The sequence below is a fragment of the Periplaneta americana genome, chromosome 9 (genome assembly GCF_040183065.1).
Source record: "Periplaneta americana isolate PAMFEO1 chromosome 9, P.americana_PAMFEO1_priV1, whole genome shotgun sequence".
Classification (NCBI taxonomy): domain Eukaryota; kingdom Metazoa; phylum Arthropoda; class Insecta; order Blattodea; family Blattidae; genus Periplaneta; species Periplaneta americana.
Window position 1 is genome coordinate 64,752,196 of NC_091125.1, and position 21,657 is coordinate 64,773,852.

Genomic DNA, 21,657 nt, shown 5'->3' on the forward strand with positions numbered 1-21,657 from the left:
GATGAGGACTCATTTTGTTGTTATGAGATTATCTGTCTGGTCCCAAGACGTTAAATATGACAGTGTTGATAACGGAGGACGTCTCTATCTGGAAACATTAGCAATTACGAAGTAGCTCTTGTGCCACCGGAATGGTTTAGTTATAGAAAAATAGAGCCGTACGCCGAGGTGGCGCCATGATGTGAGTTTGCAGACCTCTAAGTCTGATTAGATTAAGTCTGGGGTAGATGGCCATAATTTTTTCAATGCTCTGTAATTTGAAGAATTATTAAGAAAATTTCAGTGAAACAAGTTAAATGAAGTTGCACAAGGAAAACCATTACATTAACACGTGTTTATGATGAAATAAATTAATTTAGTATGAGAAACTCTGGCATATTAAAAAACAATACACTGGCCATCTTTCCCTAGGTGTCAGGGGGAGATGGCTATGAAATTCAGGGATAGATGGCCGCATAGTTTCCATAGTTAAGAAGTATATAATCTAATAGTAGGCCTATATTAAACTAGGCGTAGCGGTTTAATGCATTTACACATATACGCAATTATACATTAAGGTCATTCTTATTTCACATTCCGCATTATCAGCACTTTTAATTTCGTATTTTGTTCGGCATGCAGAATTATGACAAAAGATAACTTTTAAGTTATTCTACCAATTAATACCGATTAATTCGGCATATTAAATAAGGTTAAAAGAAGACTGGAAGGTTAATTTACATATAAAAATACTAGTAAATTCTCATAGTGACATATAGACCGCAGGATAATAACAATACCAGTGAGAATAATAAAAATAATAAATCGGTATTCGAACCATAGACTTTCGAGTCGACACATTCCACATTCAGGTGATAAAATCCAAAACATTTACTATGAAAAATCAAAATATCAATTCAAATACACCGCTTGAGTGGCTGGTCAACTCTCCCGGATAATTGTATGGCCGTCTCTCCCATTTGTAAGGATGAGATGGCCATAGCGATTAATAAAAATACGAGGAGGATTACAGCAAGATTCACATTTTAAACGAAACCCACATGATTCAGAGACCGGGGAATCCCAATTAGCCTTTGCTCCCTCGCATCCTGGACTAGCTTCTACAAATCATCAGACAATTTTGGAAGGGTATTGGGCCAATTTTTCCGCAAGTGTTTCCACCCTTGTGCCCCCGTAGCTCAGCGAAAGAACGTCGGAATTTAGATGTCGACGTCTCAGGTTCAATTCCTCGTTACTCCTTTTCATTTTATTGTGGTTCAAGATAATATAATGTAATAATATAGAAAGAAAAACTAACACAGTATTATGCAACTGTATTGTTCCAAACCTAATATTACATTTATGTTGTTTATATAGCTAAAGAACGATAACTGAATATAAATTATAACTTTAATATTATTTATGTCGCTAAAGAACGATAACAATATAAATAACTTGAATATTATTTATACAGTATCACTAAAGAACGATAATAGAGTATAAATGCTAAATATCGGTATATTTAATTAATATAAGATATTATATAATATATATTTAATTATTTAAAGAAAATAACCTATTTTACAAAGAAAAATGGTTATTTGTATTATAATAATTACTTTCATAAAATATAGATTATTTATATCGTGGCAGAAAAATAACAGAATATAAATAACTTGAATATTGTTTATAAAGCTAAAAAAACGAAAACAATATAAATGATAAGTTGCATATTATTGATATCGCTAAAGAACGATAACAGAATATAAAAAACGTGAATGTTATTCATATCGTTAAAGAACGATAATAGAATACAAAAAATTATAACTTCAATATTATTTATATTGCTAATAGAACGATAACAAAATATAAATAACTTGATATCGATAAAGAACAATAACAGAATATAAATTATAATTTGAATATTATTTATATCGCTAAAGAACGATTAAAAATAAAATGAAAACTTGAAGAAGGCCCGAACCCACCACCTTCGAATCATTAAGCAAGTACTCTACCGCTACTCTACGAGACGAAGATACGGAATAATTCCATAGTTTCTACAAGCACATGCATCGTGTAACATCGCTGTGACCCGAAGTGGACTTTGAAAATATTCGCTGTTCATGAGTGCGGCCACTTTTTTTTTTTTTTATTGACAACTGTACAAGAGTTGGTTATGAATTAAACGGAAAATATTATGAATAATTAATTATACACTCAGGGCCGTATTTACAGACATTTTTATCGCGGGTTTCCGGTGGATGATCAGCGTTTTTCGTATTCATAAACCAGTGTTAGCGATAGGATATGATTTGAATTCTGTACAAGTAACCAGTGGATAGCCGGGACTAACTTAGTACGCTCGTAGCGCGTGCTGCGAAATGTCTATGAATAGCATCCTAAGATACAAACTGTGCAGCGGAATTAAACTAATAGAATGTTAATATATTTCAAATAATGTTAGATAATAGGAAGAGCTTATTATCAGACAGTTGTGAAATACAGTGCTATCACGATGCATGTCTGAAGAAAGAAGTTATATAATCAGTGACCGTTTAAGTCAGTATAATTAGAGTGAATTGCTAAGAAAGTTATCCTATAAGTTATCGATATAGGCGTAGATTTATGAGTACAGCAAGAATATTTTCGTAGAACAACACGCGGATTTAAAATAATTGACTTTATTTAATATTGAATTATAGCTAATTCTTATTTTTATATTGTTTTATAATTTGTAGGTTCAGATTTCATAGTTCAAGCCAAAGCTAAAGACAACAGATTCAGCTTTTGACTTAAAAATTCACGTCAAAATACTACGCAGTAACACTAATGTGATATGGTATCTTCAAGTACACTTATTTGCCTAACAATGTATTCATAGTATATGTCGACAACTTTCTGCTTTGGTAATTGGTACTAAATTGCCTCAAGTAAGCGTCTTCTAAGTTGATTGTCTAACCTTGCTTGCTTTCTTATCATACAGTTAGTTTTTGTCAAGTTCTTTTGTTCTTGTTACCATTTACCAATCCTATTCGTGTGTTCGTTTACTCCAATATTATCCTTTACCAAAAAATACAGAAATTGTAACTGCTTAATACAATAGATTTTTCAAATCCAAGCAGTAGTTTAAGCCCAAATCATCTGCTTTAAGCTTCCGATGTTTAACTTTTTTTAAATAATTAATTTCAACTTCTCTTAAGGAAGCATACTACCGCATTTTTGGCACAAGCGCTAGGTGGTCCGGACTCAATCCCCTGTCAAGTCGAGATGAAATTTGTGGTGCACAAAGTAGGCGTTGCAGGGGGCTTTTCTCGTAATACTCTTGTTTTCCTCTATCATTGCACCAACACTCCCCACTGTCCTCTTATTTTTTTATTTATAATTGCTTTAAATGCAGTGGTCATAACTAAGGATGTTATATTTTTCCTGAAGTTCGCTGTTCTCTCGAACCCGGAGATATGCAACGCCCCGACGCTGTATCAACTGCTAGATTATTTCGCGTCGATGGGATTGGTGACAGCGAGATGAGGCCGAGGATTCGCCATAGATTACCTGACATTCGCCTAACCAGGTATTCATTCCAAGCGGAAGTCGAACCTGCGCCTGATCGCAACTCCGCGTCGGCAGACAAGCGCCTTAGCCGACCGAGCTACGCCGGTGGCCATATAACAGTGTTTATAAATACTGAGTTTTAATCATTATATTTACAGTAAGTATAGCTCATCTTTTTTATAGAACAATGGGGCGAAAAGGAAAAACAATACCCTAGTGATGTCCGGGAAGTATTTAGAAAAGTGATGTTTACGTATGTTGAGGAATCGCGGCAAGGGAAAGTTGCTCATATTTTAAAGGAATCGAATTTACGTATAGCTCATTGTACGATATGGTATTGCTTTCCATATCACTCTACATTATTTTTGTCTGTAGATAAATTATTTTTAAAATGTCAGATTCTTCAGAACTCTACCCTCAGAAAATTAATTTAAATTGTGTATATGTCTTGAAAACATTAGTCCATAATAATAATAATAATAATAATAATAATAATAATAATAATCTCGTAGGACTGCTATGCACAGACATTTTGCTAGCCCGCGCTACGAGCGTGCTAAACTAGCCCCGGCCATCGACTGATTACTTGTACAGGATTCATATCATATCATATCATATCATATCATATCATATCATATCATCATATCTTATCGTTAACACTGGTTTATGATTGCGAAAAAAGTTAGTTCGCTGATCATCCACCGGAAGCCCGCGCTAAGAATGTCTATGAATACGGCCCATAGTGATAAGTGATGAGTTAACTTAAAATTGAACTGTTAAAATTCTATTATACTAACCCTACTGTGTATTAGGTGAACCGACCAGTATTTTCGGGACGATTTGTACTCACATACACACACATGATAAAGTTTGTGTATTTCGAACTGGCGGATCAAGGTCATTTGGTCTCTTCCACACTGTACCCCTTCTCCAAAGCTCTGGCTGGTTCCCTTCTCCTCTAACATGCCGCGAGCTGACTTTTCTTTAGGAGAACGGTCCAGGAGTGGGGGTAAGCACGCACGGTAAATGCAGTCCATTGATTGACCTTGAGCCGCCAGTTCGAAATGCACAGACTATAGTAACGTTAGGCTAATAGTGTTGCTTCATGCATACCTACCATTAGCCACTTCGCGAGCTCTCTATATTACTTTGATTGAATATGTATTCTTTTCTTTTAATAATTTCTAATAACGTTATTTCAGCCTAAAACAGTCATTCAGTTCGATTGTCTAAACTCAGTTCACATATCCTGCCCTTATAACAACTTTCCTTTTAGTTTCACTTAGGCATGAAAATAGGCCTAGGCGTTATTAACTCAATTGAGTCACTGCAGACCATCCCTTAACTTCCCATTTCACCTTCTCCGACTGAGACAGCAAAATTTTGGTGCGGTATGAGGAAACAGGAAGGTCAGTGTCGGGTTATATCAGGCGGACATCATAGCTTTTACGAACTTTCGGCTCTTGCTAGTCGCCTAAAATCCACCGCTGATGCACTGAGCCTTACTGCACTTTTGTTTATAAGGCTGTGTAAGCAAAAAAGACGTGGGCAAGGGTTTCTCCGTCCTTTTCACTTCCCCTCTTATGCTCAGGGCTGCATTAAGACTAGAATTGGAATGAGAGCGACGAGAAATTAGTCGCAGACGAAATTAGACAATGGCCGTCGTTCCGTCGTTCATACAAATTTTGATATCAGGTCTTGGAAGCCTTGCAAAGAATCCTTCTGAAATGTTTTCCGGATTATTATTCTTTGGATTGTTTCTCTGTCATTAAGAGATCGATTGCTGAGATTTTGTGCCAGACACTTCAGTAAATTATTTTGTGTGATATAAACTTCACAAGTAATGAACATAATGTTTCACAATTTGAGCAAATGTGAATTATTTTTGGACTTCAAATTGCTGCTAGACATTTCCACAAAAACAGTGTTTCAGAATCTGAGCAGATGTATATTATTTGTAAGTCTCACCTTGTTACAGTCATCATGGGCTAGCGCAAACTCCTGCGGCAATACGCCTCACAACGTCGCACAGGGCGAAACTCCAAGATATGCAAATCACCATACACGCTTAGTCAAAGAACCAGTTTCGGTCAAGGATTTTCCATTGTTGACGCACTTTATCACCTACGTGTTTTTACAGTCACTATTGTAATCGTCGTAGATATGATTTATTTTCATTATGTCTGCCTAGTGTTGTGTGAGTAAGACAAGATATTCTAGGTACTTCAGAAAAAGGAAATATTGTATCAGTGCAACATTTTGAGCTAAGTTCAATTTCAATTTTATACATCTAAAGGGACAAATGAAGCTATTCTAACTTTATAGTCATGTTTTCTAGCTGTTACATGGAATATTGTGAGTAAATTAGATATGGAAAATAAATGTTTAGGAATGTTCCTTGATTCAAAAAAAGCGTTTGATACAGTTAATCATTATCCTTCTTTCAAAATTATACAACATTGGTACGTTGGTATTAGAGGAGTTTTACTAAAAATTTTTCGTTCGTTTTAGAAAATAGGTATCAAAAAGTCAAAATTGACAATTATATAAGCAATTGTAAGTTGATCGATATTGGAATACCACAAGGTACAGTATTAGAACCAATCTTGCTTATAATATATAGGCCTATTAATGATTTGTTGAAAGTTGATCTAAAAAAATATGGTGGTAATATATTTTCTTTGGCACATGATACTGTAATAATATTTAATGGGGAAAATTGGGATAAAACTTATTTAAATGCTAACAGTGGAATCAACATAGTGAAAAATTGGCTTCACTCTAATCTCCTGTCCTTAAATACTAGTAAAACTACTTATGATGAAGTTTTTAATAGAAAAAGGAGCATCTTCTGCGGACCTCTGGAGAAAGAACTAAGGGAGAGACTAGTGAAGTTCATTGTGTAGAGTGTGGAATTGTATGGGTTAGAAATATGGCAGTAAGACGAAATGAAGAGAAGTGACTACAAGCATTTGAAATATGGATAAGGAGAAGGGTGGAGCGTGTGAAATGGACAGACAGAATAAGAAACGAAACTGTGTTGGAAAGAGTGGGTGAAGGAAGAATGATGTTGAAACTGATCAGGAAGAAGAAAAGGAATTGGTTGGGTCACTGGTTAAGAAGAAACTGCCTTCTGAAGGATGAACTAGAAGGAATGGTGAATGGGAGAAGAGGACGATAGGCGACATTAAGATATATATGGATCATAGGCGGAGGCAAATAGGAAGGCACAAAATAGGAAAAACTGGAGAATGCTGTGTTTGTAGTGAAAGACCTGCCCTTGGGCAGAACACTGTGAATGAATGAATTCCATTTTCATTAAAAAAGAAAGGTTTTCCTCCACCTGTGAATAATTATCACTTAATAATACATAATACTTCATGTAATTAATTAACAAATAATTATTATTATAAATCAGCATTTACGTTGGCGTAAATAAAGTTATTCCATGTGTATAAGTATAAGAAAGACAATTTATAAATAAAATTCATAATACTTCGAAATTTTATCACTAAGGAGGCATTGAGAATAGAACTTTTAGCTTCGAACAGTACAATCATTAATACAGTATGGCATAATAAATTGGGTTGGAGTAGCATCATCTGTACTTAATCTATTAATTTTATTACACAGAAGATTAATAAAAATTTGTCTGACCAAAAATATAAATTACCGTACCCAACAAATTTAATTTATACAGATTTTAAAGTATTAATCTATTGAAGAAATTTATAAATCACTGAATTCAAATAAAACATAAATGTAATCGATATGAATATCATATTCGAAGACAAAAGTCTACTTTCCCATTGATTGAGCCTAAATGTCATACAAATGCAGCACTTAAACATGGTGCTAGTTTTGGCGCAAGAGTTTATAATAAAATTAAAAATAATTTTCCAAGTTTGAAATATTTTGAAATTATAAATTTCTCTTTTAAAAAGTTCAAACTTATTCATGATATATAATATTAAGAAATGTGTGTATTTTTACTTTTTTATTTCTGTCGACTATATTCATGTTTTTATTGAATATCACTGGCTTCTGTCTGATTGTCAATTTGTATTAAATATGTTTTTCTTCTCTTTTCATTGTTTTTTCTCTTGTGTGTAGTTGTCGGTCTGAATTAAGTTAGTGTATCTAGTAAACTGCCTTTGTAAGTTTTATGTTATATTACTGGCCAAGACAACACTGCACACAAGCAAAGCTTCCTTTTTTCCTCTTTCATGGCAAATAATATGTGAAATTATACCGAATCCCGGAAGAATTAAAATATAAACCTGGCTCTTACGGTAGTGGCTAACATATTTAGACACAGAATAATAAACACAAAATTAACATAGGTAAATATGGTCTTGTTTTATTAATGTAATACAATTAAAATTAATTACATCTTGTATATTCTATAGCGAGATAGCACACATAGGAAACATAGGAGTACTTAAACACCATTTTCAGCAGAACTATCTTCCCAAAGTATGTTCTGCCACGTCCAATACCAAATACTGATTCAATTTGTTGTCCAGTGGAATGAAACCATGTTCCTCGTGTATTCATTGCATTTCTTATCATTAAATCTGTAGTGCTCGGGAACAGTAGCACAAGTCAAAAATGTTGATTTTACAGGAGAAGGAAAAAACTGTCTTCACACTGGTTTATGTCGATTTGATTTCCTTCTGTATGAATTATTCTAATGGGAAAAATACTTATATCTCTTTTCCCAAGCGAGCAGATGTTCCGTAATTTGTCAATTAATTAATAAAATAATTGTGGAAACTGACTTATGCCACTTTTCCCAAGCATTGCAGAAATATTGGTGTGTAAGAATCATACTCATGTTATATTTACGTCTGATTCTAATATCATTCAGAATTTTTACACCCAAACAAGAGTGTGCTATTTTTTTTATATATAATACGTCTGTCTGCACTTGATGTGGGGCATCGGGATCGGATATGACAAAAAAGGGTTGAGTTTGGAAACGCTTGTAGCTCGGAGTGTAGTAGTCGGAGAGGAACAGCTGTGACAGTTGACTTACAGTTAGATAAGAGAATTCGGCAGAACGGGAGGTTAAAATTACAAGAGGAATTCGTGACAGGAACAGTTTGGCTGTGGCGCATGCGCGGATCTCTCATGCAGTCAGCGTATTCCGAATCTCACCGGTCCGGTGGCATCAATGACGTCACGTTGCAACGAAAATAAGGAACAAAACTGCTGGAAGAATCCATGCTGTCATGGCGACTGTGTAAGTGGTTATCTGTGCTACGCTAGCAAAATTTTGCGAAATTTCCGTACTGCCATCTCGTTCAAAGAAAAGAGATCATAAACAACTTATTTCTTGAACCGGTAGTAATAACTGGTCCGTTGACATGTTCGCTCATAAGCCATTAACATATTGTTTTTACGTTGTGCTCATTACAAACAATACAGCAGAACTAAAGCAGAACACACCGCCATGACAAAACAGTGCACGATGTTATTCGTCTGCTAATTCCCGCCCTATACAAGAACCAATCAGATTCACTGATGGCGGCTGATGGAGACTGCCACCACCTCTGCAAGCTGATGGCACCGGTGCGACACCGGTGGAGCATCAATGACGTCATCGGTGGAATTCGGAACACCGTGATGCCATCGGATTGCTCACCGGTGAGATTCGGAATACGCTCAGTGCCAGCGTGATTCTTACCTGGATTTATTTTGTTGTGCACTTTCCAGATCAAATCAAGAAGTTCCCTTCTTGTTCCGGTTACACATCTTGCATATACGAAGGTTAGGTTAGGTTTGGTTAGTTTAGGTTTTTATTAACCAAGTCCGCGCTTTCCGTGCATGCGCAGACAGCCAAAATGATCCTGTCGCTAGCCGCACGTAAAATTATCACGTTACGCTTCATTTCGGCTGGAAGGGCTGTATACTCATTTTCGACCACTCAAACCACTCGTTAAGCACTGATCTTAAAAAAAAAATGTAAAGGCTGTGAATCAACATAATGTAACATAATGAAAATTTGGAAACAAACACTTGAACTCCATTTCAAATTTTCATTTAGAAATAATGTATTCAAAATTCTGTAATATTCCGGTGCAGGAAGAAGGAAAGCAAAAAGTTGAACGAATCAATGGGGGCCACTCTGCGATGTCGAGAGAATATGGAGGAAGCGGAAGCGCTGCGAAAAGGCCAATTGATTGCTAAACCAGGCCGATTGCTTACTAAATGTATGATAACAATTCAATTTTCGAAAATAGTCGAGATAAATGACTGTAGAATATGCATAAAACCATATCGGTAGAATTCCTGTTTACATTAATGTCAGTCCGAACTGGCTTTTCCGTCTACCTGGACAAATTCATTAAGTTAAATTATTTAAATGTACTTACCCCATGATAAAAGAAGTTTTGGTCTTAAACAAAACTCTTCTGAGGGTTGAATCAAGTTGAAAAGTCATGTTCAAGACATGGTATTAGGTTAGGGTATAGGCCTATGTTAGCCAAGAAGAGTATGAATTATAAAATAAATCGCTTAATCCAAGTTAAGTGACGCCCTTTGTAACTTGTTTCTCCTATCATGGACCTCTGTTGTCAATTTATATAAATAAATTAAATGTTTATGTAAGAATTTGTTTAATTTGCAAGCACCAATGTCACAAGACTATTCTACGTTGCGGCTGTATCTCCGGTATACAGCCTCTCGACATTTTTTCGTAAAATCATGCACCATGCAGACGTTATTTTCGTCCATTCAAATGGAACTGTTACAATTTCTCATGAGCAATAACGTTAATGGGCATATCTTCTTTCTTGTACTGCACAAAGTGCAAACAAACAATTCAGCATGATGATACTGTAACATGAATTTAGCCATCTACCGAAAGTTCATAAAATCAAGTGAAAAACTACATGGTGTACGACAAGTCACGCATCATATGCTAAATAATAAAATATGTTCGATATGACCCCCTCCGATTTCCAAACATGCCTGGAGGCGAAACTTCACGTTATTTACAACGCAGTGCAGTATGTCGACGGTGATTTGATGACACTTTTCCTCGATCAGCATTCATGAATAGTGCAGGTCACGAATCTTCACTTCGTGTATCGTTTTTTTAAGAAAATTCCAGAAAGCAAAGTCATGTGGATTTAGGTCGGGCGACCTGGGAGTCCACTCTGTGGGTCCTCTGCGGTCTATGTACATACGATGATGCCGGATTGGACCTGCTAGGCGAAAGAACAGAATGGTTCATGCAGGATCATGCTCCACCACATTGTGGCATATCTGTTTGGAATTGGCTCGACAACTTCCCTGATCGGTGGAAGTGACGCAGAAGACCCAGAGAGTAGGCTGACTTTGCTTTCTGGATTTTCCGAAGGAAAATGTATAGGAGGTGAAGATTCGTGACTTGCAATCGAGGAAAAATATCGTGAAATCACTACCGACATGCTACACCGCGTTGAAGTTCGCCTCCAGACATGTTTGGGAATCGTAAGGCAGTGGTCGTCAGCACTCGCTGAAGTGAGTAACGGGTAAGAAATGTATCTTAATATGCACCGTCGTACAGAAGAGAGAGGGAGGAAGCATACCCGCCAGCAGCACGGATGCACGATAGTGCAATGTCTTATCCGCGGGCAAAAGACGCTAGCCCGAGGATACATTGTGCTGTCGTAAGGGGTCATATCGAACATATTTTATGTTTTATTCTATGATACAGGACTTGTTGGGTACTCTGTATATCGTATTCCATCTGAATATGGGAACGTTTTTCTTATTATAACATCATAATATTTAAAATTCTAGTGTGCAGTCTGTGAAATGGTAATGACATGATTATACATTCTGATATGGGATAAATGTAACATTGCTGGAGCACAACCATAAGTTTTACAAAATTGAGCATTCTATATACAGTATTATTACTTAATTGTTTATTTAATTATTTATTTTATTTGTTGACTTTTATGGAACGTTCGTATTAGGAAAGGAAGGCTTGATTCTTAAATAACATTAGATTAAATTCTGAAATCTAACCGAATTCATGCAATCACGTTTTCCTTGTCATATATTTTCAACGATTGACCTTTCGAGCCCAACGCACCACCACCCGTGTAAAAATTATGAACTAACAATAAACGTAAGTAGTGGAATTCACGGATCATTTCGTTGCAGTTAAAAAATATGCAAGACAGAAACACAAACTCAGGTCATATATATGTAAGAAAACCTTTAATTCCAACCCAATAATTGATCCTGGGACCACTGCAATTGTAGTTGCAAAATATACGCATTTAAGTTACTTATTGTGCTTGTAGTACGTCCAAGGATAAGACGGAAAACATGTCAGAAGTAAAAACTAAAGAAATTCTCTTAAATCGGAACAGACAAAAATATATATTAATAACATTCGTTAAGCATTATATAATGCACAATGATGATAACAATAATGAATACAACTGGTTTAATAAATTTCATAGCGGTACCACAATATAACCCAGGACTTCATTGTAGTGAGTTACAACGCAACGTATGAGAAAAATAAGGCGAAGTTCTCTACCACATAACATACTAAAACAAACATTCTATTTTCAGTAATATGAAAACAATTAACTTTACTAGAAAATGCATTATGAAAACATTCCCGGAATATTTATATTACGAAATATAATATTCTTGTGGTAAGTCTACTAATACAAATTTATATAGCATGATATCACAAGGAAGAAATAATGCAAAAATGTAGGCGTACTATAGGAAAGAAATGAAATCAGATATTAAATGCCACAATGTTCATGAAAATATATATAGAAGTATATTTCTTATTACAATATACTTCCTGCTTATTCGACTTTATAATGATGAAGATTCTGAAAAAGCATTCCTTTGAACAACATTTTTGTCATTCAATTCATGAAGAATAGATTGTAAGGGTCGATTTCTAGTTTCGGGTATGTAAAAGAAAGTGAACACAATTGCAGTCAAACAAAATGCGGTGAAAAACCAGAATGATCCATAAATATGGAAATAAGTAACAAGGTAAGGGTATATTTTCGTAGAAAGAAACGAAAAACCAGATGCGAAAATACTGGCTACCATAATTGCCACACCACGAGCTTCAGGTCTACAAATTTCTGGCTGTATAACATAGAACATATTGAATGGGCCTATAATCGCAAAACCACAGTACACAGAGATGCATAATACTGGAAGTAACCCAGCGGATGAGACGTCCATCCCAAGTGACTTCAAGTATGAGTACACTCCCAGCGATATGAGGAGGATGGCCATCGCAGCATTAGTGCATATGAGAATGAATTTTCGCCCTACGATATTCGATATGAAACATGAGAGCAGTGCCATTGCCATTCCCACGGAACTGGCTACAAATGAGGCGACATGTGGAGGCACATCACCTCCTGTGAGTTCTATAATGGGAGCACAGTACCCATAAATAACGGTCATACCACCGAATTGTTGTGTTACTGCCAAAACAGCTATGATTATCAAAGCTTTCCTCGTCCCGCTCACGGATAAAATTTCCCTTAGCGATGGTTTCGTTCGTGATTTGTCGCTGTCAACAACTGTACTCAATTTCGCCACATCCTGTTCAGCAAACTGAGTGTCACCTCCACGAAACCACAAATATGAATCAAACGTTTCTTTAGTCTTCCCTCTCTCGAGCAAGAACATTGGAGATTCCGGAAGGTAGAAGAAAGCAAACAGAAACACTAAGTTAAAACTGGTGCACACAATTGCAGTGTTCATGACAGACAAGTAAGTACCCATTACGTACACTGTTATTATGCCAGCTTGTTTGGCAAAGCCCCGGATTACACCCATAGTACCTCTCAGGTCATCTTGCGATATCTCTCCTATATAAAAAGTGCCAACTATGCCTGTTCCTAACAATCCCATTCCCAAAATTAGTCTTCCGATATAAAAGTAGACTATGGAGTTCCCAGTCATAATGAATGACCAGCCGATAAAATAACAGAAAACTGTTACATATCCTGTAGATTTTCGGCCGAAGTTTTGGTTTATGTAGCTGTAGAATGGAGTTGAGGCAAAACATCCGAGATACGGTAATGATCCCAACCAGGATTCCTCTGCAACTGTAATGGATCTTCCACCAAGTATGCTTTCATCTTCACGAAGCAGCGGTAGCGTGGGCGATGACCAGCCAACAATGAAACCCACGGACAGATAGAGGACGTTCACTGAAACAAAAGCGCTGAAGGAGTATTGATCAAAAAGCACATTTGCATATCATTCTACATTGATTGTGAGTAAACAATATAAACTGCCAAAAAAAGTACTAGTGGTAGAGCATAAGTAACTGAAGAAAAAGTTCAAACAATGTTTTTTTCTGTAACTGTCAAGGGTTTTCCATAAGAAAAATATGTCTTGTCAGTCTAACGTTTTTGAAAATGAGAATAGACAGACATTATTCACTTCGCCCGATACGTACGCTGAAGCAGTCATTTGTTACTCTGTTGTGTATTGGTATGTGTTGGGCGCAAGGTCATTGGCAATGGGATTCACGTTCAGTCGTAACGTAAACAAATAATTGAGGGCTTTGCCGGAAGAAAGGCGGATATACCTATACGCTCTTCTTCGCGAAAACAGTTTAAAATGTAGTGAATAATTATAGTAGCGAAATTTTGTTTTGATTGTACTGTACATACCTGCAGGACAGGGCTGCGTGCGTGTGTAACATTTTATTCAGGTGCGTTTTAAAATCTTAGATTGCATGTATCTCAATTCGCCATATTGACGTATACGCCCTTTTTCCGGCAAACCCCTCAATTAGACTATCATTCTTAAAAACATGGTATTTTACAAATGAATAATACGATTATAAGATATAATTAAATTTTACTAGACATTTTGTTCTGTCTATATAATTTTGACAGTTTATATCGTTTGTACTCTGCATAAAAAGGAACCAGGTCATATAAAACTGTAACTGAGAAAAGCGTGGTTAACTTCAATGTAAATGAGAAATGACAAATCGTGCTATACAGGACTTTCATTTCAAAACTTCCCTGTCTAAATAACTAATTATTTATTTAAATTGAACTCAATTTAAACAAAAACACGCCAATTTAGATATTGAGGTGGAAGTTTGAAACCAGGCTTAATTGAATTTTAGATTTCACTCCCACTCCCTAGCCATCCCCTTTAGAAATTTAAAATGAGATCCCTATATTTTATACTTAAATCAAAGTCTAGTATATACAGTCACGAAGCTTGAGTTGTTGAGGGTAATAGGAACAATAGACTGTGACGGTACTATTTCGCATTGTCTGTGATGAGGCGATAGTAGCGATCCTAGTGGTTAGCAACTATCTATGGCTGCATATTCCCTATGTATTGAGTTTCGTGATTGTAGCCTATATACTAGACTGTGCTTAAATATGAAAGAGCATTCAGTTGTTTATACACCTCATTCACTTACTTCACATCATTTGTTTTATTTCGTTGCCTGGCAACCTCGATTGTTGTTACTGTTGATTAGAGCTGAAGCTGCAAATACCATTGAATTTCATGTTTTTTGTAGGTAACAGATATTTCTATTATATTATATTCTGTCTTCATTAAAGTTACAAGTGCATAATCGTCTGCTTTTTTCAAATTTCAAATTTTCAAATTTCAAATTTCAAATTTAAAATGCATCGGAAGATGCTATAACATGACCAAGTACAAATTTATATAATAATACAGAACATATAAGACAGAATAATACATCGGAGTACAGGATATAATTACAACAATAGAAATAGAAATAATAGTACACTATGCAAAGAGCCCATAATGATAGTAATTAAGAAGCGAGTATGGATGTTTATGAAACGAGCGCAAGCGAGTTTCATAATTTTCATACGAGCTTCTTAATTCAATTAACCGTATAGGCGAGTTTCATACGACTTTTATGCTCGACCATATTTCTAACTTGAAATTATTCATTTTATTTGTATCTAACTGACCTAGAGCAATACCTCGTAAATTGTGAGATGTGCGCAGACGCGAAAGTATTGATTTTTTCCGAGGAACAGATGTCCATATTGACCTTGATAGCCTATAAGAACCTACAGAGTAAACTAAATATTAACTTTGATATAACATTGAAATTAAATTAGACATTGAAAAACGAGATTGACAAATTGAATTTATTTGAATATTATTTACAATTAACGCTAATTATTATAGTACATAATCTTCTGCGACAGTATTGGATTTCCAGCCTCCGTGACTTTTCACTAATTCTCTTTCGATTGCATATCCGAGAATAATCGATACTTGCGGTTTTATAACGGTACAAAGCTGACTTGTCATTGGCTGAGATTTTATAACGGTACAAAGCTGACTTGTCATTGGCTGAACACCTGTACTTTAATGAGTAGGTGTACTTTAATGACATGCATTAAAGGACTGCTACCAGATGTATAATTACTACATTTTGGCATGGTCGAGTATAAAATAATATAATCAATATAAAAAGAAGATACAATAATATTACCAAAATTTGAGGACCGAGTGAGCAGCGCTCGTGTAATTTAATAGTTGTGTTTATCGTTGTGCTCATAGAACTGCTAGAGCATTCAGCGAGAGGCATCCTGAGAAATACGTGTGTCACCGATGTGTCATAGATCTAATATGGAAATTTGAAGAAACTGGTTCTGTGTACAATAAAGTAAATAGCCAACCTAGAAAACTCGATGAAACTTCGCAGATTGAAATATTAGGTCATTTCATTAATGAACCCACCACCTCCATTCCAAAAGTAGCTGCTGTAACAAACATTTCGGTTGGTTCCATACATGAAGTGCTGAAAAGGAACAAATTTTTCCCCTACAAAATACAAAGTTTCCTCAGAAGATCAATGTGTGGGCTGGAATTTTTGGGGATGATATTGTTGGACCGATTTTCATTGAAGAAACCCTGACGAGCTCCATAAATGATTTCTATACACACGCACGCACACACACAGACCTCAGGCATAGCCTATATATCCTATGTAAGTATGTATAATGACTAGACCTCGGATTTTAGGTTAAATACCTATTTTTTCTAACTAGTTAAATATCTCCACATTTTGTATAAAATATAAACATTTGAAAGAGCTTTCATGGTGTCTAAAATGCCTATTTTCTCCATTGAGACCTATTTTTAAGGGTTTAAAGCCTAAAATTGCCTATTTCTATTCTTACGTATATATTTTTAAATTGTTGTGTTGCAGTGAAAGAGAAAGTTTTGAATGTCATGGGGTCGGTATGGTTGAAATATTCTGTAATAGTTTGGCTCTAGGAATGAAAAATTTCCTGGAAGGTATCTGATTTTGTTGAGCACTTCAGCAGACAGTAGGAATGTGATGAATCGAGAGGATGTAGTTCTCCCTGGGAAAATCAGCATGGCAAATCTTGCTAGATTTAAAAATGCATCCATTGCTTCGGTATAATGGGAAGATTTTTTTTTTTTTGCTTATAAAATGTTTCTGTCTAAGAAAAGACTCAGTTTCACAATAGAAAATTAGAGAAAAACTTTGTAATGTATAGAAAATGCCAATTATGAATAATGTGTTAACTGTAAATTAATTAATTAAATTGTAATATGAGCACTTATGTATTAGCAGCCTTAGAGCAATGAAGCCGAAGAATTCGTTAAAAATTACGTATAAGTATTCATAATTTAAGACAACAAAAATAAAGTTTCTAACCGCAATATTTTTTTTACTGTTTATATCAATGTATATCGTAATGCTTAACGATGACTAATTAATTGCATTTTTTATAGCGATTGTAGTTTGTGAGGATAGAAATTACATTTTAGCTGCATAAAATAGTATTTTTGGTGCCTAAATCTATGTTTTAGTGCTTATTTTGGTACATTCGGGGTCTATTTTAGGTGCCTAAAAGTTAGTTTTTAAGTGCCTAAAAATCCGAGGTCTAATAATGACACATTTCTCGTAGAGCATTTTAGTGTTGTACATTAATGGAATTAATTTCTTACCTACTATGGCTGCACACAGCTGACGAAATCTTCCTATTTGTTTTTGTTTCAAATTGAACATTGCTACACATTTAATAATGCAAGATGAGCGCTCACTGTAAACGTTCTAGTAGCAAGTACCTAAACATTCAGCAACGTGTATTTTAATATCCTGCTACACTTTTCACACCGTGACACAACTACTCTGTGGCCGACTGGTCCTAAGTGATAATTTACACGTTTGGCGTTTGTTTATGTATTCAATCTAACGTCCTCAAGGTAGCAAACCTGTGATCTGAGCGGAATGAAATTGCTGTTACATAACATACTACCTAACTGCCTCTATATTCTAAGGACAAGACGCATTACTTTACACTTCATTTCAATTTAGCCGCCACTCTGTCATCATCATCATCATCATCATCATCATCATCATCATTATTGAACTTAAAAAAGTTTAATATTTGTTTCGTGCGCACATATAAGAAAAACATTTTCTGTTATTTTCGCTCAGAATTCTTCCATGGAATAACGTTTATTTGAATGCTTTGATCCAATACAGTATATCTCGTGTACAGTTGTAGTTGAGCTCAGTGTTATTATAAATATCGTCGCTTAAGAAACAATACCGCGTAACTGACATTTTTGGTCAAAACTGTTTTTTTGCACAGATGGTACCTCCACTGTCATCTGCATGCATTGACAAGCGCGGGAATTTGATTGTCTGAGTGGCCTGAGTGCGAAGGAGGGGGGTACAATACCGCGTATCTGAAGTCACGTGAAGTCTGTAGCAAATACCGCGTATCTGACAACAGATAGGCTGCTATGTCTACCCCTGCGCGCCCTCAGTACGGAAGCTGGTTCTCGTTACTGCATTGTAAAATTGTATCAACAGTTTGTAATATTCTAAGAAGATTAAAGAAGTGTTCAGTTTCAATTATTTAAAAGATAAATATAATAGAATTATTTCACTAATGTCAATTGAATGTTAGTATGTGTTACTTTTTTTCTTACTCAGTGCATTGTATTTATTTTTAGGAATAAATATGTACGCATAATTTTATGTTGTTACTATTTTCTTTTACCAAGCACATCCCCATCCCCAATGACTAGGTTCAGTTTAATCATTGACATTCTCACAATCATCCTCAGGTTTTATCATACAAACATGTAATGAATCCACCGCTCCCAAATCAATAAGCTACCACTGGAATTATGTCATATTCTTGTAACATATATGTTTAGAATAATCTCAGCTTATACACCAATTCTTAAGGATTATTAATATTTGAAAACCTATATTCTTAATATTGGAAAAGGATTAGTAATATTTGAAAGGAAAGTGTTATAGGTTAATAACCCATTCCCCATTTGGAACTCTAAACGAACCCAACCCTTTGGTTATGTGAGATGGAAATGGATGGTTAAGACATAAAAGAAATTACAGTGCAAAACTATTTCCAAAAAGAACATTTCTTACAATTCGGACATTCTTCATAATCAAGCTTAACATTCACCACGCTTCATCATGGTCACTTTTTTTTTACACTCAGAGCATTTAAATTGTGCAATTTCTTCTTCTTCTTCAGCTCAAACCGAGACTGGAGATGCAGCATCATCTAAATTAAAATAAAAAATAAATATTGTGAGACATTATTAACGCTATGGCTGCTATTACACTACCAAAGTTCTTTTGACAAAGATCTTTTATAAAATATGTGATAGTGTAATAGTTGTATAAATTCGAGCGTATTATTCATCATCTTGCCCCCCCCCTCCCACCGCTGCCTAAACTTGTTCAATGTCAATTATTCAAAACTGCAATACTTCTTTCATTACACTTCTAAATAATTCACCTCATCATCCAGCCATATTACCTCCAACCGATATGTTTGTAGCTCTATATGATACAATTACATATAACTCCTCACACATTCACACTTATACTGATATAATTAAGCAATTGTTACTCACCTTTCTTTTTCTGAAACTCCAACTTGTGCATTTTCTTTCCATTACCTATCTCCACCTGTCCTTTGTATAGTAGAACAATGTCTGACTCATCATTCACCTTATTCAACAATGTGTCCGACATACTGCTAAATCGTTGTGGTAGAAAAACTGAAAATTCCTCTAGAATTGCGAGGATTGTTGCCCCGTATCGAGTTCTTTTCTTCTCCATGCTTTTTATTAAATATGGTTTTCCAGGTGTTAACTCTCCAATATTGTAAATCTTGTTCACGTATTCTCCGGTCCCCAAACGTGTAAGCATCGAGCAGGAATCCATATTGATTTACTACTACATATCAATTTCATAGCCTTAATATAGGTGGTTATTATGCTACATAATCAAAAACATGTTTTTTATCAATACTCAGCAATTTCATCGTCGGATATAAAATTAGCAACCTTGCATAATATTTGCACACATAGCAGATAGCTATTATTTACTTGTAATCAATACAATATTTGTGTAACATAAGACGCTGTGAGAACAATCGCCGGATGTCAATTAACAGCTTGAATATTGTTTGCATCATGCAATATTTGTGTAATATAACACGTTCCAGGTGTTTCAAAAACATTTTTATCATTACTCAGCAATTGCATCGTCGCCGGAAGTGATTCAGCAAGCTTGCATAATATTTGCACACTTATGCATATGTAATAACATTACACAACATATACATCTACATTGATTTATCTGCTACAATTACTGTATTACGAAATAATAATGTCACATTCTGATGAATTTAATGTTGGTAATAATGTATGGCTTAAATTAAATACGCTAAACAAACCACTCAAAATGTATTACATTGGAATAATAATAAAATGAGAAGAATGTATATGTTTAATTTACAAGTGTGCTAGATTAATTTTTTTATAAATTGGCTTAAAGTGCAATCATTTACGCCATAAATAATTCCCCCATTCCAATTTCAATTAACATTTTATAAATTGGCTTAAAGTACAACCATTTACGCCATAAATAATTCCCCCATTCCAATTTCAATTAACACTTGCGAATTTCCCTTACCCATTACTATTTATCAATTAAATTACTATTACATTAGAATTTTATCAAATCCCCCCCCCATTTCCAACTTCAATTACTCCAACTACAATTACATATTTATAACGTCGCACTTTAATCTTCTTTATGACGAATAATAATAATAATGAGAAGAAGAAGCAATTACTATATTACGAACTGCTTCGGTAATAATGTATGGCTTAAAATAAATCCAATAAATGTTACTTCAAAATGTATTAATTATTAATCAATCCAATAAATGTTACTTCAAAATGTATTAAATTGGAACCATAATAATAATAATAATAATAATAATAATAATAATAATAATAATAATAATAATAATAAGGAGGCCATTATTCAGCACTTGCGTCTTCACCGGATGTGAATTAACAGCTTGCATATTATTTGCATCATGCAATATTTGTGTAATATGACACGTTGCAGGTGCTTAAAGAACATGCTTTTATCATTACTCAGCAATTGCATCGTCGCCGGAAGTGATTCAGCAAGCTTGCATAATATTTGCACACTTATGCATTACACAACATATACATCTACGTTGATTTATCTGCTACAATTACTGTTCTAAATCATAATAATGTCACATTCTGATGAATTTATTGTTGGTAATAATGTATGGCTTAAATTAAATACGATAAACAAACCACTCAAAATGTATTACATTGGAATAATAATAAAATGAGAAGAATGTATGTGTTTAATTTACAAGTGTGCTAGATTAATTTTTTTATAAATTGGCTTAAAGTACAACCATTTACGCCATCAATAATTCCCACATTCCAATTTACATTTCCCATTACTATTTATCAAGTCAATTACCAGTACATTAGAATCTTAATATTTTTTATCAATTACTCAACAATTGGTTTAAAGTACATTTTACCCCCCCTTCCCCATTTCCAACTTCAATTACAAATTTATAACGTCACTTCAGCCACATCCTGTTTAATTTACAAGTGTGCTAGATTAATTTTTTATCCATTTATGTCCCACATTCCAACACCCATTCCCCAATCAATTAAATTACCATTACATTAGAATCTTAAGAAAAAGAATGTATGTGTTTAAGTGTGATAGATTAATTC

The 21,657-nt window shown here is 34.8% G+C and overlaps 1 protein-coding gene across 1 annotated transcript; it reads right to left on the bottom strand.

The window, feature by feature from the left end:
* Positions 1–7,868: 7,868 nt before the first annotated feature.
* Positions 7,869–17,748, bottom strand: LOC138706031 (facilitated trehalose transporter Tret1-like). Its single transcript, XM_069834925.1, has 2 exons — positions 17,533–17,748; positions 7,869–13,739 (listed from the first exon to the last, which is right to left on the bottom strand). The coding sequence occupies exons 1-2, from the start codon at positions 17,591–17,593 to the stop codon at positions 12,373–12,375; spliced, it is 1,428 nt and encodes a 475-aa protein (XP_069691026.1). The 5' UTR covers positions 17,594–17,748; the 3' UTR covers positions 7,869–12,372.
* Positions 17,749–21,657: the final 3,909 nt, after the last annotated feature.